General features: G+C 36.5%; 1 protein-coding gene across 2 annotated transcripts; it reads left to right on the forward strand.

Annotated features, from left to right (window-relative positions):
- Window positions 1-296: 296 nt before the first annotated feature.
- Window positions 297-12,017, forward strand: LOC142631355 (zinc finger protein BRUTUS). 2 transcript variants are annotated; one of them, XR_012843604.1, is made up of 14 exons: window positions 297-802; window positions 2,843-3,052; window positions 4,523-4,717; window positions 4,805-5,172; window positions 5,741-5,969; window positions 6,280-6,448; window positions 6,563-7,804; window positions 7,957-8,122; window positions 8,275-8,493; window positions 8,588-8,649; window positions 9,252-9,486; window positions 9,614-9,673; window positions 10,679-10,750; window positions 11,446-12,017. XR_012843604.1 is itself a non-coding variant. In XM_075805496.1 (14 exons), exons 1-14 carry the CDS (start codon window positions 500-502, stop codon window positions 11,578-11,580), a joined length of 3,741 nt encoding a protein of 1,246 aa, XP_075661611.1. In that variant the 5' UTR covers window positions 297-499; the 3' UTR covers window positions 11,581-12,017. The 2 variants fall into 2 exon arrangements, 1 of the variants encoding a protein (XP_075661611.1); XM_075805496.1 differs by having other exon boundaries at window positions 8,588-8,725.
- The last annotated feature ends 3,179 nt before the right edge of the window (window positions 12,018-15,196 follow it).

The raw sequence follows: 15,196 nt of genomic DNA on the forward strand, positions 1-15,196 counted from the left end.
AATATTATAGAATTGTTGTAAAAATATTTTCAAACTTACCATTTATCTCGGAAATATTATGAGATTTTACAATCCGTACTTACTTTCTCTTCACTGTGGTCTTTGTCGCCAAGTCACCAGTCACCAGGGTTGAACAGCTTTTCACCGCACTCTTCTCTCAGGCTCTCTCACGCCATCCTCGTGCCCAGCGACTTTCCCTCACGTGACCACCCCTGGCTATCCAACGTGGCACCCCCTCAGTCCACGTGGCGCAGACTCAACTATAAAAATAGACCCCCCTCCCGTCCTCTTCCAAGCTCTCTCCTTATCAAACCAAAATGAGGAAATGAAACCAAACTTCTCTGAAAATATAGCCAAAGCTAAGAGAGAGATAAAAACAGAAACCAAAAACAAAAACAAAAACAAACAAAAATTAAATTTTAGAGAGAGAAACAAAACAAAAAAAAAACAAATTTATTTTTAGAGTGAGAATTTTTCCTAGAAAGTTTGAGAGAGAAATATGGCGACGCCGGGAGGTGTGGCGGTGCTGCCGAATTCAGTGAACAAGGTCGATTCGCCTTCTTCGTCTTCTTCGTCTGCGACTCCGACTCCGAAAGCTGCTGCTTGTGTGAAGAGCCCGGAGACGAGGTCACCAATCCTGATTTTCTTGTTCTTTCACAAAGCGATTCGTAATGAGCTCGACGCACTTCACCGATCCGCCATGGCCTTCGCCACCGGAAAGCGCAGCGATATTAGGCCGTTGCTCGACCGCTATCATTTTCTGCGATCTGTTTACAAGAACCACTCCAATGCTGAAGACGAGGTACATTTTCTTTGATGATTCTTTTTGTCTGCCTTTTGTTTCTTTGCTCTAAAAATGAACGATACAGAGGGAAAGTTTGGAGCCTGATATTTGGCCGTAATTTTTTTTTTTTCTCATTCTCAATGTATTTATATGATTTTATTAATTAATATATAAATAATTATTATCTTTTCTATATATATTATACAGAAAATTGTACTGATATTGCTACTTTCAGCATTATCAAAATTTTGTTTCTGGTTTTTCCTAATTCTGGACTTTTTTTTCTTTTCTGTAAAGAATAATTCGTCTCTCTATTTAAAAAAAAAAAAATCGTTACTGCAGTTTTGCTTTTATGTTCGTTCGATAATTGTTTTGTGTTTGATTATTGTATTGATTTGTAATCTGAATATATATATAAAATTCTTTGGATTATTTCTGTTTGCATCTTTTTCTTTTAAGCTACCTTAACAGAAAAAAGTTCCTATTCTGTTAACACCTACTTTAGTGTGTTTGCGTTTTTGTTGAATCATAACATAGCAGGAAAGATTTCCTGATTATTCTGTGTAGGCATCTCTGTGTACGAGATTCTCCTTACTTTTTTTTTTGGTTTCTTATATTTTATTGCGGGAAATTTTGGAAAAAAAAAAAAAAAGGAATCCGAGAAAATTCTCCGAAGTTCTTGGATGAAAAATCATATAACTTATCGAACATGAATGGACGTAGAATCGTTTTAACACTGTAGTGGTTAATTTTGTCCACCTCTAGTTAGTGGTACATTCAAATTTTCCAAAAAGGTGCACTGATGAACAGTAGCAGAGATAGGATCTTAGTCAAAGCGTGAGAAGACTAAAACACAGGAAAACTAAATTGGAAAATTTTAATTAATATAAGTAATAAAATAAATATATTTTTTTAATTCTCGTACAAATTATAATGTAAAGGTCAACTGTAATCTATTTTTACCTTATATCTCCCATTGGATGTATATTAACCCTTTAACAAAACTTGCTGTAATTCAAATATCATTTGGACCAAACTGAGCAAGCTGAATTACTATCTTCTTGTTAAATTCATCAAAAAGACCAATCTAGAAGTATTAAAAGTATGATAACAAATCAACGATTTTCTAAAAATGCTTATTATGTGCCCCTTCTTTATCACAGAAAATCCTAAAAGAATATCTCTGGTATTGTGGAATGATATTTTTTTTTTTTTTTTTCAAAATTTGTGTTCCACTTCGAATTTTTATTCTTCAAATATTTTCAATGAAGGGCCCACTAGCCTTGTTCAATCCGTTTTTGGTAGACAAATCCTAGTGATTGATATGCTGACATATACATATATTATTTTGAATTTTGGAATGCTAAGTTTTAACGTATGTAAGCATCTATAGGAAAATTCATTCTTATAAACATCTGTTATCATCTAAGTCAAAATAATATGTTATTGATGGAAATGATGTCTTGATTTTTACTTGTAGAGTATGATTATGCAGTATTCCCTCTTGGATTTTCTCCATTGCATGGCATTTTTATGGTTCTATAGGCTGCAATGGGACATCTAAGGCCGTAAAATCTTATTTATAAAATCTAAAATTTCTCCAACTGCCACTTGCTTAGGGTTTTTGTGTGAAGTGACATTAGGAAAACTCTAATTCTTGAGATCATTCTATAGAAAAATTGTTATAATAATAATAAATTGTTGTTGTTGTTGTCATTATTATTATTAACGTGGGCAAATCTGTGAGATGGCTACTGAATCTACTATGATTCATTGCAACATGTTAATGATAGAACACGATCACCTCCGTTTCACTTGAAATGGAGACATTCCATTTCATGGTTAAGATTTTATTTCGTGTATATACTTTCACTTCTTTGAAAATTTCAAATGGTGTAGCACTAGATACACCTTTAGATTTGTATTATCTAATTTAAACCATGAGATGGATCCATTTCAAATGGAGTGGATCCTCTTACATGGATGATGTGACTTTGTCTCTATCTTTTGTTATGCTATATATAAAAGTGGTCATGCCATGATATCCTAAAACTGCAGGTAATCTTTCCGGCTCTTGATATACGTGTGAAGAATGTAGCACAAACGTATTCCCTTGAACACAAGGGCGAGAGTGATCTTTTCGATCACCTATTTGAGCTACTAAATTCTTGCACACAAAATGATGAAATTTTTCCAAGGGAGTTAGCTTCCTGTACAGGAGCTCTACAGACATCAGTTAGCCAGCACATGGCTAAGGAAGAGGAGCAGGTACAGCTTCATTTGCTGCTTTTTGCATTCTGGTTTGTGTATTCAGAATCTTGTTTGAGTAAACTTTTTTAGTGATAATAGTTTTGGACCATTCATGAGATGAAAATCAATGTTTAAAAGCTGTGATATCCAATAGGGGTACAATGCCAAAACACATGTTATATATATATATATATATATATATATATATATATATATATATATATATATATTGTGAATTGTAATATATAGTTTCTACACATGATAAGGTACAAGAGGTGTACCACTGCCAGCCAAAAATAAATAAATAAAATCTGTAGCTGTGTGTGGAGTGAGGGAGGGAGAGCACTGAGGCGTATTTTATCAACCCAACAATTCGAAGTTTTGGTGTCCAACCATTCTCTTACTGGTGGTTCACATACGTTGCATTTGATTATCAAGTGCACACCTTACAGAAAATATACTAGATCTGTCTGTGTGGACTGAGGAGAGAAAAAAACCACGTATACAGTTTGTCTTTTCTTTTTCCAAGATTGATTTTGGAGTTGAATATTTCTTTCTATGTCTGTGTCCGACTTATTTAACCCTCTTATTATCATTATCAAGAGCTGACATTGTTTGGGCAGTTATTAAGGACCATCTTTTCATGTGAAAGCCACAAACACTCACATTGGTGGTAATCCCCATCCCTTTACCAGCAGAAAATGCCACGAATAATGTGAAGACCCAACTTAAAATTTCTCATTTTGCAGATACCAGTTTACAATATCTAGTTGATGGGACTTTGGAAGACTGTTAAAGTACTATACATACTCAGCAAATATACCCATGCACATTTGTGATTGAATTTGTGAAACTCCAAAATCTTAGATGTCGTAGCTGTCTCTTTAGGATAGGATTCATAGTTAGCCACAGCATTGAAACTCCTTGAAAACTGTCCATATTGCCAGAAATGGCTACTTAATGAAATGTTAATCTCGGTGAGTTTTATAAAGAAAATAATAAATTTTATTATATATAGGTAGATAGATAGATAGATGGGAGAGATTTAATTTTAAGATTGAAGAGATCAAGGTTTTCAGCATTTTGAGGGTTTCTTTTTTGGGGGAGGGGGGACAATTTTAATTTTTAAAGGGCTCTAAGAGGGCGTTGCACACGTACAAATAAGTATTCAAGAGAGGACTGCCAAAAAAGGAATGGAAGTAAGCTGATATCCGTGGAGATCAAAATTTGCTGCCATGTCCTTGTTGTGTCTCTTGATGCGTTTCATGCTTGAATAGTGTGTCCTATCACCTATGACTGGGAATATGCGTCAATATTGTCAAGATATTGACATATATTCCCTTCAAATGTATTCAAGCCATAGGGCTGAGAGTAATTTCTTACCAATATTAGAGTAGAAATAATGTCAACTCTTTAAATATCTCTTTACCCATATATATATATATATTCCTGTTTTGCTTTTAATCTGTTTTTCTTTTATTATGCTAGGTCTTCCCCTTGGTTATTGAAAAGTTTTCGCTTGAAGAGCAGGCATCATTGGTCTGGCAATTCTTGTGCAGCATTCCAGTGAATATGATGGCAGAGTTCCTTCCATGGATTTCAACCTCCATTTCACCCGATGAATACAAGGATCTGCGGAAGTGCCTAAACAAGATAGTCCCAGCGGAAAAGCTTCTTCAAGAGGTGAATTTTCGGTTTCAGAGCATTTAATTATTCCTGTATATGATTTGCTAGGTACATTTGTCTGATGACAGCTCTTGGCTATTGAAGGTCATTTTTACCTGGGTGGAAAGGAGGAGCAGCACTAACACTACTGGAAGTTATGTAGACAATCCTCAGCTCCGAAGTTGCTTAGATTCTAATGCAAGCACATTGGCTTCTCAACTAAAGAAAGTAAACTGTGCTTGTGAGTTTACCAGGACTGGGAAAAGGAAATATCTAGAGTCAGTTACTGATGTTTCAGAGACCACTGGAACACATCCAATAAATGAAATATTGCTCTGGCATAATGCTATTAAAAGAGAGTTGAATGAGATAGCCAAGGAGGCTAGGAAGATACAACTTTCTGGAGATTTCACTAATCTATCAGCTTTCAATGAGAGGTTGCAGTTTATTGCTGAAGTTTGCATCTTTCACAGGTATCCACTTATCATTTTATCATGCAGCTGACATATTAGGGTATTAGGTCTTTACTTTAATGTAATGAAAGCTTCATTTTCTTTTTTTGGGTGTGCATGGGGGTAGGGATTGTGTTTATAAATATCAATGTGTTTACTGCTTTAGTTACTGTCAGGGCCTCTGTATTCTTCATTTTCTTCATTATTAGGTGCTGATTATGCTGTTACAATCCTTTTTTGGTATGTTTATTCCAAAATTTCACTATAAAGATGTCAATAGAGGGACAAGGGAAAATTAGAAAGAAAACAATGCTCAAGCCAAAGTTCCATTTAAAGAAAGATCCACTACCTCTGATGGTGGAATTGTCAGCACTCCAGAAGTAATCTTCTGTATGATTGTCAATAATCTTTCCATTGGTAATTTGATTCAGAACTGGTCTGACTCATTCATATGTTCACCATGAAGCTAAAATATGACCTAATTTTGCAAATTTTTTTTTTTGTGCCAGAGGTTTGCTGGAGTGGAAGTTTAATAACTGGCACTGCTGCAGCACAATAATTTACCCCACTTTTCTTCATCTGGTTGCAGTATTGCTGAGGACAAGGTCATATTTCCTGCAGTAGATGGAGAATTTTCTTTTACCCAGGAGCATGCGGAAGAAGAAAGCCAGTTCAATGAGTTTAGGTATTTGATTGAAAGTATACAAAGTGCAGGAGAAACCTCAACTTCAGCTTCTGAGTTTTATGCAAAATTATGCTCACATGCTGATCATATTATGGAAACTACACAGCGGCACTTCTACAATGAGGAAGTTCAGGTGAGTTCCCTATTGATGTAATAAGCTATTCTGGGGATGCTTGGTAACTGCTGTGAGTTTATGCAGCAATAATTGTAGTAATTGGGCCTCTGTGGAAGTTAAGCAGTATGATAATACATGACAGTGATCAGAGAGCTCATGGGAGGTTGATAAAATGTATTTTATGTTCCTGTTTCTAACTAAAGATGGTATCTGAAGCCTTACTGTTATTCAGTAAATGGCTTAATCAGGGTTGCATGACTAGAAACTTATAATACTAAACATCCCCATTGATTCCTTAAGATCTCTGCTGACCTACCCACATATCTAGGTTCTTCCACTTGCTCGAAAGAACTTCAGCATCAAAAGACAGCGAGAACTTTTGTATCAAAGCTTATGCGTGATGCCCTTGAAATTGATTGAACGCGTCTTGCCATGGCTGGTAGGATCATTGACTGAAGATGAAGCCCGCAAATTCCTCGAAAACATGCAATTGGCAGGTTCTACATCTGTTTCCTATATAGTTGCTTCTAGAAAGAATATTAAACAAATAATATTCAACAAATTTATAATTACATAGTATAAACCTGACAATGAGTGGTTCTTTGATTCAGCTCCAGCACCAGATAAAGCTCTGGTAACCCTCTTTTCTGGTTGGGCTTGCAAGGCTCGTAACCAAGGATTGTGCTTGTCTCCAAATGCAACTGGTTGCTGCCCTGCTAAAACTTTTGCTGATATTGAAGAAAATTTTGGTAGATCATCCTGTGCATGTGCTTCTACTTTGTCTGCTAAAGACAGCCCAATATCAACTGAAGCAGATGCAATCAAAAGGCCATTCAAACATAATGTATCAGTGTTATGCAGGAGTGGCAATGCTCCTGACCCACCTTCAAAGACTTTCAATGTCCAGAAACAATGTTGTAGTGATCAAACTTGTTGTGTACCTGGTTTAGGTGTAAACAATAATAATCTGGGGTTGGGTTCTCTTTCTACTGCTAAGTCTTTACGTTCCTTGTCTTTTAGTTCTTCTGCCCCATCTCTTAACTCCAGTCTTTTTGTCTGGGAAACAGAAAATAGCTCTTCTGATATTGGGTGTGCAGAACGACCGATTGATAACATATTTAAATTTCATAAAGCCATACGCAAAGACTTGGAGTATTTAGACATTGAATCTGGAAAGCTTAGTGACTGTGATGAGACATTCCTTCGGCAGTTCATTGGAAGATTTCGTCTATTGTGGGGCTTATATAGAGCTCATAGTAATGCTGAAGATGATATTGTGTTTCCAGCCTTGGAATCCAAGGAAGCACTTCATAATGTGAGTCACTCATACACACTAGACCATAAGCAGGAAGAGAAATTTTTTGAAGATATATCTTCTGTTCTTCATGAGCTTTCACAACTTCTTGAAAGCTTGCAGAAGGCACATAAGACAGAGGATTTAGCTGGAAATAACATTGGATTTTCTTCTGCCCATGGTAGTGATTCTGTTAGGAAGTACAACGAGCTAGCTACTAAGCTTCAAGGAATGTGCAAATCAATAAGAGTATCATTGGATCAGCATATTTTCAGGGAAGAACTTGAGCTGTGGCCATTGTTTGGCAGACATTTCTCTGTGGAGGAGCAAGACAAAATAGTGGGTCGCATAATTGGGACTACAGGTGCTGAAGTGCTACAATCGATGTTACCATGGGTAACTTCTGCACTTACTCAGGATGAACAGAACAAAATGATGGACACATGGAAACAGGCAACCAAAAACACAATGTTCAACGAATGGCTTAATGAATGTTGGAAAGGAAGTCCAGGGTCAACTTCAGAGACTGAAACATTGGAAACCAGCACCTATCAAAGAGGTTTTTATTTTGTTACTGCTGAGAACTGCATAGTTTCAAGTTCACATGTTTATATGTTTATTGTTGTCCTTGTGCTCAATCATGTGTTAAGTGCAAATTTTTTTTGGTGGAATGGCTTGAACTGATTTCAATGTTTTCTGTTCTTGGTATAGAATATCATGAAAGTTTGGACCAGAGTGATCAGATGTTCAAGCCTGGTTGGAAGGATATTTTCCGTATGAATCAAAATGAGCTTGAGTCAGAGATCAGAAAGGTTTATCAGGACTCGACTCTTGATCCTAGGAGGAAGGCGTATCTTGTTCAGAATCTTATGACTAGGTTAGCTCAAATGCTAATAATCTATTTAGAGATTTTCAAATAGGTTTTATTTATTTTCAGTCTGATATAAATAAGCAGTTCATGGAATCTTAAAGTGCTTCATCTCTTGGTCATGAATCATTGATTATTATTACTTCCTGGTTCATTTTTAGTCGTTGGATAGCAGCTCAGCAGAAGTTGCCAAAATCAGTAGCTGGGGAAACTTCTAATGGTGAAGAAGTGGAATGCTCACCATCATTCCGAGATCCTGAGAAACGAGTGTTTGGGTGTGAGCATTACAAAAGAAACTGCAAACTGCGTGCTGCTTGTTGTGGCAAGTTGTTTACATGTAGATTTTGCCATGACAATGTGAGCGATCATTCTATGGACAGGTGATTTTGTTTGCATATTTTGCTTACCAAGAAAAAAGAAAAAAGAAAAAAAGGAGCAATCATTCATTTCTGATGTTCTGTTTTATAATTGCAGGAAAGCAACATCAGAAATGATGTGCATGCGTTGCTTGAAAATTCAAGCAGTTGGGCCAATATGTATGACACCTTCGTGCAATGAATTTTCCATGGCCAAGTATTATTGCAATATATGTAAATTTTTTGATGATGAAAGGTACACAAGTTCTTATTGGAAAGATTCTAACTTAATAATTATCAAAAGCATTTAAATTCAGCCAGGTAAAAAAACCAAAAAATACAATGGTATCAAAGTACAGTGTAATCATTCTCTTTTATCCTTTTCTCTGTAATTTTTGGATAAAAGATGAAGAGATTTCCGGAAACTATTATAAAGAATGTTCTTTTGTTCATATTTGTGTCTTTTCTTCCCTTTTAAACTTATACAAAAATGCTTTACACAATGGTTGGTACATAAAGTAGTTACTGGGCTAAACTATCCTGGCCTAAGAGCTAATAAGTGGAGACAAAATAATGTAAATATTGTTTGTAATTTACATGGAAAATTGAAAATTGAAAATTATTGTTCACATTAATACCAGTGACTTCCAGTTGATAATTATTTTTTGTGAAAAACAACAATTGAGCTGTTTAATTTGATTTCACAAACCTTGGCTTTTAATTTTGGGGTTCATTACACTAGGCACTTGTACAAAAACACTGACTTATTTTGCTTGCTTTAGGACTGTATATCACTGCCCATTCTGCAATTTATGCCGTCTTGGGAGAGGTCTTGGAATAGATTATTTTCATTGCATGACATGCAATTGTTGCCTGGGAATAAAGTTAGTGAACCACAAGTGTCTGGAGAAAAGTTTAGAAACAAACTGCCCAATCTGCTGCGATTTCTTATTCACATCAAGTGATACAGTCAGAGGTCTACCTTGTGGTCATTATATGCATTCAGCTTGCTTTCAGGTCTCTGTCTATCCCACACTTATGTTCTGCCAAACTGTCCTTGACCTTTTCATCTTTTTTATCTGTCCTGAAAAGAATTGGAGAGAAGTGGTTGATTTTAATCTCAAACCTTATTTTGTTCTCTTAGGCATACACTTGCAGTCATTACACTTGTCCAATCTGCAGCAAATCTTTAGGAGATATGGCGGTAAGTGAACTTTTCCCCCTTTCAATTACCACCTGACTGAGGTTTCTATTATTAATATGTTAAAAATGTACATATCTGGTATATGGTGCTGAAATTGGTGACCTGCTGGTTACTTGGGGAAAACATGGCAATAAATGAAGTTCTGTTCCTATTTTAGAATAGGATTCTTCGTTCCTTCAATCCTCAAGAAACAAGAAGTTAATTTCTCCAATTAGCATATTTTACAATATTGTTACTATCACTCTTTTAACAAATTAATTGTTATCAAGAATGAGTATACATTTATATTGATCTCTGCACTAACATGGTGCTGAGTTCACAAGCCGATTCAACTTTTCTTCCATGTGGATGTCTAGTAGGATAATTTATCTGAGACTTGTATAAGCACTTTTTGTATTTCTTGCAGAAGGTAAATGTATACTTGATATATTAGTACAAAAGGTGATGAAAATGTCACACACGCATGCACATGTATGTGTGTATATATGTATATAAAATAGAACAGCTCCCATGTCATCCCTAGAATTTTTTTTTTATATATTTATTTATTATTTTCATCATACACGGCATTATTTGCATTTAAGGATGTAATGCATCAATAAGCAAGTCTCTGTCAGTTTCTACCTTACAGAGTCTATAATTCATCAGTGTCAATAAATAGGGCTCATTAATCGTTGTGTCAAATTTCTGTACTGTATTCAATTTAATGTAATCTCCGATAATCCATTGTATGTTACAATTTCGCATTAGAACTATATAATTAATTCTCTTTTTGACTTTCACCCCTTTGTTAATCTGATATTGTTTTGAGTGTTTCTGAATAGTGTATAGTATGGTTCTGCATAGGCACCGTGTTTTGTGTGGGTAAAAAAAGATTCTCAAAGGTGCTTTGCCATGTACCTGCAGAAGAATATCAGAAGCATCTTACTTCACTGTCTTTTCTATACCAAGTTAGTGCTTTAAAAAAAAAAAAAAAAAATTCTTATAACCAAAATGCCAACTCAGGTTTACTTTGGCATGCTTGACGCATTGTTGGCTGCTGAGGAGCTTCCAGAGGAATATAGGGATCGCTATCAGGTACCCTGCTTCTAAATCTTTCATGCACATAAACATGGATGTAGATAAACACACACACACACACACACATATAGGGAGAGAGTAAAAAAATGAGAGTGAGTGAATGAGATAAAACTGTTGCATTTAGTTCTACAGGGAGACTGATAATCAGATTCCTTTGGAAGGGAAGGATAATGACTTTAGCTGTCTTTATGGAAGTCATTCATGTGCTGGAAAGATTTTATTTGTTTGGAAGTGTCGTTTTTCTTTTTAATGATGTCTGGCAGCAAGTTTATCTCCAGTCCATGTGGTGTGCAATTTTAGATGATCTTGATTTAGTTGGGCATTCCAGAGTATACCGTGCTTTACATTTAGTATACAAAGATTTTTCTTACAACATAATATTTCCTTTTTACACTTTTGTCCAGTTTGGAGGGTCCACTTGGATCACAAAGTCTTAGAAATTTGAAGCAAATCTTATTATAACTTTTTTTTCTTTAATCTAATAATATAAATTTTCAGACAGTTCCAATTAGTTTGGGATTAAGGTTTAGTTGAGTTCAATTTTCAGAAAAATGTACTGGTAGACGCACATCATACAACTTGTGTGATGCATCATTATGATAATGAAAGAGGTTCCATCTAGAAAATTTAATTTACATTCTGATTACAGCTCCTGTCTAAATGCTAACTAAAATGTTCATATGGCCATCCAGGATATACTCTGCAATGACTGTGATAGAAAGGGCAGCTCTAGCTTCCACTGGTTGTATCATAAGTGCGGATTCTGTGGATCATATAACACCCGAGTGATCAAGAGTGAGGTGACAATTTGCCCCACTTCACACTAATGAGAGGATCCCTTTTCCTCGGGAAGAATGTATACACAGTAGTTTGTAAATACTTGTTTGTATAGCCAATCAAATTTTCCCTTACCAGGAAACTGGTTATTACTGATTCCTACATCTGATAAGCAGTGAAGGACATTGCTTTTATAGAAGCCACCTACACTTGTTTGGAAGATGGAAGAATTGAGATTTGAGACAACTAGAAGAGATAATTACATTAATATGTTTAATCTCGAGGGATTGACCTAGTAGTTCTCTAGGTCTCATGAGATTCATGAGGTCTTGGATTCAAAACTCCTAACCAGCATTTTGGGATGTGTGTGAATTGGGGGGGGACTACACGCACCTAGGAGAATAATCAAAGTCCTCAAAGAGCTTTGGACAGTAATATTAGCCAAAAAAAAGAAATTTCATTAATAAGCAGTCACTAGTAGTATATATGCTACTTGTGCTCTTTGCTCTTTGCTCTTTTATCTTAGAGTAAAATTTTTCTCCTAACCAGAAATGTGAATTTTCTTCAATTCTTTCTACATTTTTCTCTGTTGTTTGGAAATTTACTTCCTTCTATATATAATGTCACAAAGTTACTAAGAATTTCCTACTAAAATTGGGCCTTTTATGAACACTAAGTCAAAAGAAAAAAAAAAAAAAATTGTATTGTAGTCTCAATGATGGTTAACATTTGTTGATACCCATTGTTGATACCTATTTTTGCAAATTTTCATCCAAAAGCCCATGAGGTGAAAAGTCCAAGAAAGCCCTTAGAGATGGGTTAAAGTATGAGCAAAGAGATAGTAATCGGGCTATATTCTAAACATCCAAAGAGAAGAGTGCAAAAATAAGATCCAAGTAATGACTTAAAAAAGAAGAGTATTATGATAATGAAATAGAGCCTAATAAGTAAGTCTTAACAGAATTAAAGGAAAAGAAAAGAAAGCAAAAGGGTCAGCCAGCCCAACCCAATGTGGTGAATAAATGAAGAGAAAAGAAAGTAAAAAGGGCATGCAGACCCAACCCATTGTAGTGAATAAATGAAGAGAAAATATAGCAAAAGGGTTAGTAGGCCCAACCTAATATAGTGAATAAATAAAGGGAAAAAAAATTAAAAAAGTTAGCAGGCCCAACCCAAAGTAGTGAACAAAAGAAAAGAAACCAAAAGGGGGTTAGTAGGCCTAACCCAATTTATACTAGAAAGCTCGTAATGCCCTTGCATAAAGGGATAAAGATGAATTCTGATTTTGTAGAGGTAAAGCAAGGTGAAACTTTGCAAAGCTATAGCGGCAGGAAACACATGAAGAAACAAGACAAAGCCATAGCGACAAGTAGCGCATGAAGAAACAAGACAAAATCAAAAGCGGTAGGAAACGCGTGAATAGGAAACAGGACAAAATCAAAAGCCACTGAAAACGCATGAAGAAGAAGCCAGAGTTGGAGCTCTATCGACCTGCAACCTAGCCAATGCAAGGGAGGCAGGGCCCATGGCTAAAAAGGAACAAAGGGTGTGGTTTGGTGTAGGTGGAAAAGACCTAGTTTTGGTATCCTGTCAAGACCCCTTTCGGGAGATACTTTGCTAGGAAAACATCTTTACCAAAACGAGAGATTAACGGAGGTTTGCCGTTATGGGAAAGAGAAAGATAATAGTATTTGTGGTGGGTCTTTTTTGTATTTCTGGGTTGGACTTCTTCTTGCAGCACTGTGGCCCAATAGTTCTGGGGTAGGAGAGTCGAGACTAGCTCAAGTGAAACTCATCTCAAGCCAGCTTGTGTGCAAGCTAGGACCTCTTTTTCCAGAGATCTTGATCATGTGCTCACGATAAAGGATGCTATTACAAAAATGTTATGGCAGAAGGCACATAATATAACAGGATAAGAGAAAACATGTTTGCTGTGAACAAAGGATAATATTCAAACCACTTTCTCAATAAAAGAACACGATTATATGAATATTGCAGAAACAAGTTAGCAATAATAGATAAAAGAAAGGAATGCTTAATAAATCACAAGAAAAGAGGGGAAAAGGGATTAGTCTGTTGTGCTTGATTTCCTTAGCAAATATAAGTCCAAGAAGGGAATCAGTCTCTAATGTGGGCAATCTCACCAGGAAATCTTGCCATAGAAATTGCCTACTTTGAAAGAATGGACCTAAATGACTCAATCATATGTCCTTTAACTTGCTAGAGAGTAGGCTATTGAGAGAGAGAGAGAAGGGAATAGCCTATTAGTGCATGCCTTATCGCTCTTATTTTCTTTTTATTCTCTCTATTTTTTCGTTGTTTTTCTTTCTCGTTGTTCTCTCACTTGTTCCTTCTTACTTATTACTCCTTACTATTTGCCTCTCTACCCCCATTTCCCACTACGCAGAGCTAAGGCCCTCTTATATTGTCTGTCGTGACAAGTTTTATTATTTTACCCCTCAACTACTTTTGGACTACTATGGATGTCCTTTTTGGGCCACCCACTAGTCTGTTGGCTACTCAGCCAGCACCACTACCCTGTGTTGGCTGTGCCATGCTTCATTTCTAGACAAAAGAGTTTTGTTTTATTTTTCTTGCTCTCTGTGGCTTTCCCATCCATATAAGAATTGAGTATTCTCTCTTAATAACTCCTATGGCATGCACCTAGTGATTCCAGCTCACCCTTCCCTTTTTTAGGTAGTATGTTATCCTAGTAGGACATTTCCCACAAAAGAGTTTTGAGTAGGAATCCTAGAATAAACTTTCCCCTTCTCCCCACTGCCAAACTATACCCTATCTTACCTATGACACATGGCCTATCGTGCCTGTAGTGGCTGGGTTCAAGTAGGTGGAGTCTGAGCCTTGTGTGTGCTCCACTCCTATGTGAGCCCATGGCTTGTCTGCCGTTCATGCATTCGCCATTGCCTGCGGATTTGTCTGGCCCTTCTACGCATTCTGCTGCTTATTTTTTACCTTTTGTGGCATGGATGAGTCAGTGAGTCTTCATTCTTTTCATCTTGTTTCTTCCCTTGGCTGGGCTTTGCTTAGGTATGGGCCCTTCCTTCTTCAATCCAGCTCCTGCCTTCTTTATGTGTCGACTGACACTTTTGCCATGTCGCTTCGTTGCTTTTGCTTTGTTATCACTTAACTTGTGCTTGTTGGGTCTCCTTTGGGCCTGCCATATACTTTTCCTTTACTCAGTCTACATTGCCCAGTACTTCTGCTGGGCTAATTCTCATACTATCTTGGGATTCCTTGGCCCATTTTATTCCTTTGGGCTTCCTTGGCCCATTCCATTCCTACATTCTCATAGGCTTTTGCTAAAATTTTCGGACTTCCCCAGCCCAATTACCATACCTTTTACTTCTGGGGCTTGTTGGCCTTTGCACCAACCTCATTTACTAATTCCTTTCTTTGGGCTCCTTCGGGCCATTTTTGCTTGCTTTCCATTTCTTATGATTCCTATGAGCTTACTACTTCCTTCTCAAGGTTCTCTTGGGCCCGTTTGATTTCTTTGTGACATTTTTTACTACTTTATAAGCCTGTGGACCATTATTCCTACCATCCGGGCCTAATGGTTTTTCTTACCTTACTAACTCTTTTTCCTTCACCCCTTTTATATTGTTGGGCTTCTTCTTGTTATTGGGTTTTTTTTGCCAAAGTGGG

This window comes from Castanea sativa, chromosome 4 (genome assembly GCF_040712315.1).
Source record: "Castanea sativa cultivar Marrone di Chiusa Pesio chromosome 4, ASM4071231v1".
NCBI lineage: Eukaryota > Viridiplantae > Streptophyta > Magnoliopsida > Fagales > Fagaceae > Castanea > Castanea sativa.

What these genes read in the sequence shown, in the direction of transcription:
- LOC142631355 (XM_075805496.1), top strand. Translation starts at nt 500, where the DNA reads ATGGCGACGCCGGGAGGTGTGGCGGTGCTGCCGAATTCAGTGAACAAG. An exon ending in ACTCCAATGCTGAAGACGAG is followed by an intron (nt 803 to 2,842) that starts GTACATTTTCTT and finishes CTAAAACTGCAG; the next exon opens with GTAATCTTTCCGGCTCTTGA. An exon ending in TGGCTAAGGAAGAGGAGCAG is followed by an intron (nt 3,053 to 4,522) that starts GTACAGCTTCAT and finishes TTATTATGCTAG; the next exon opens with GTCTTCCCCTTGGTTATTGA.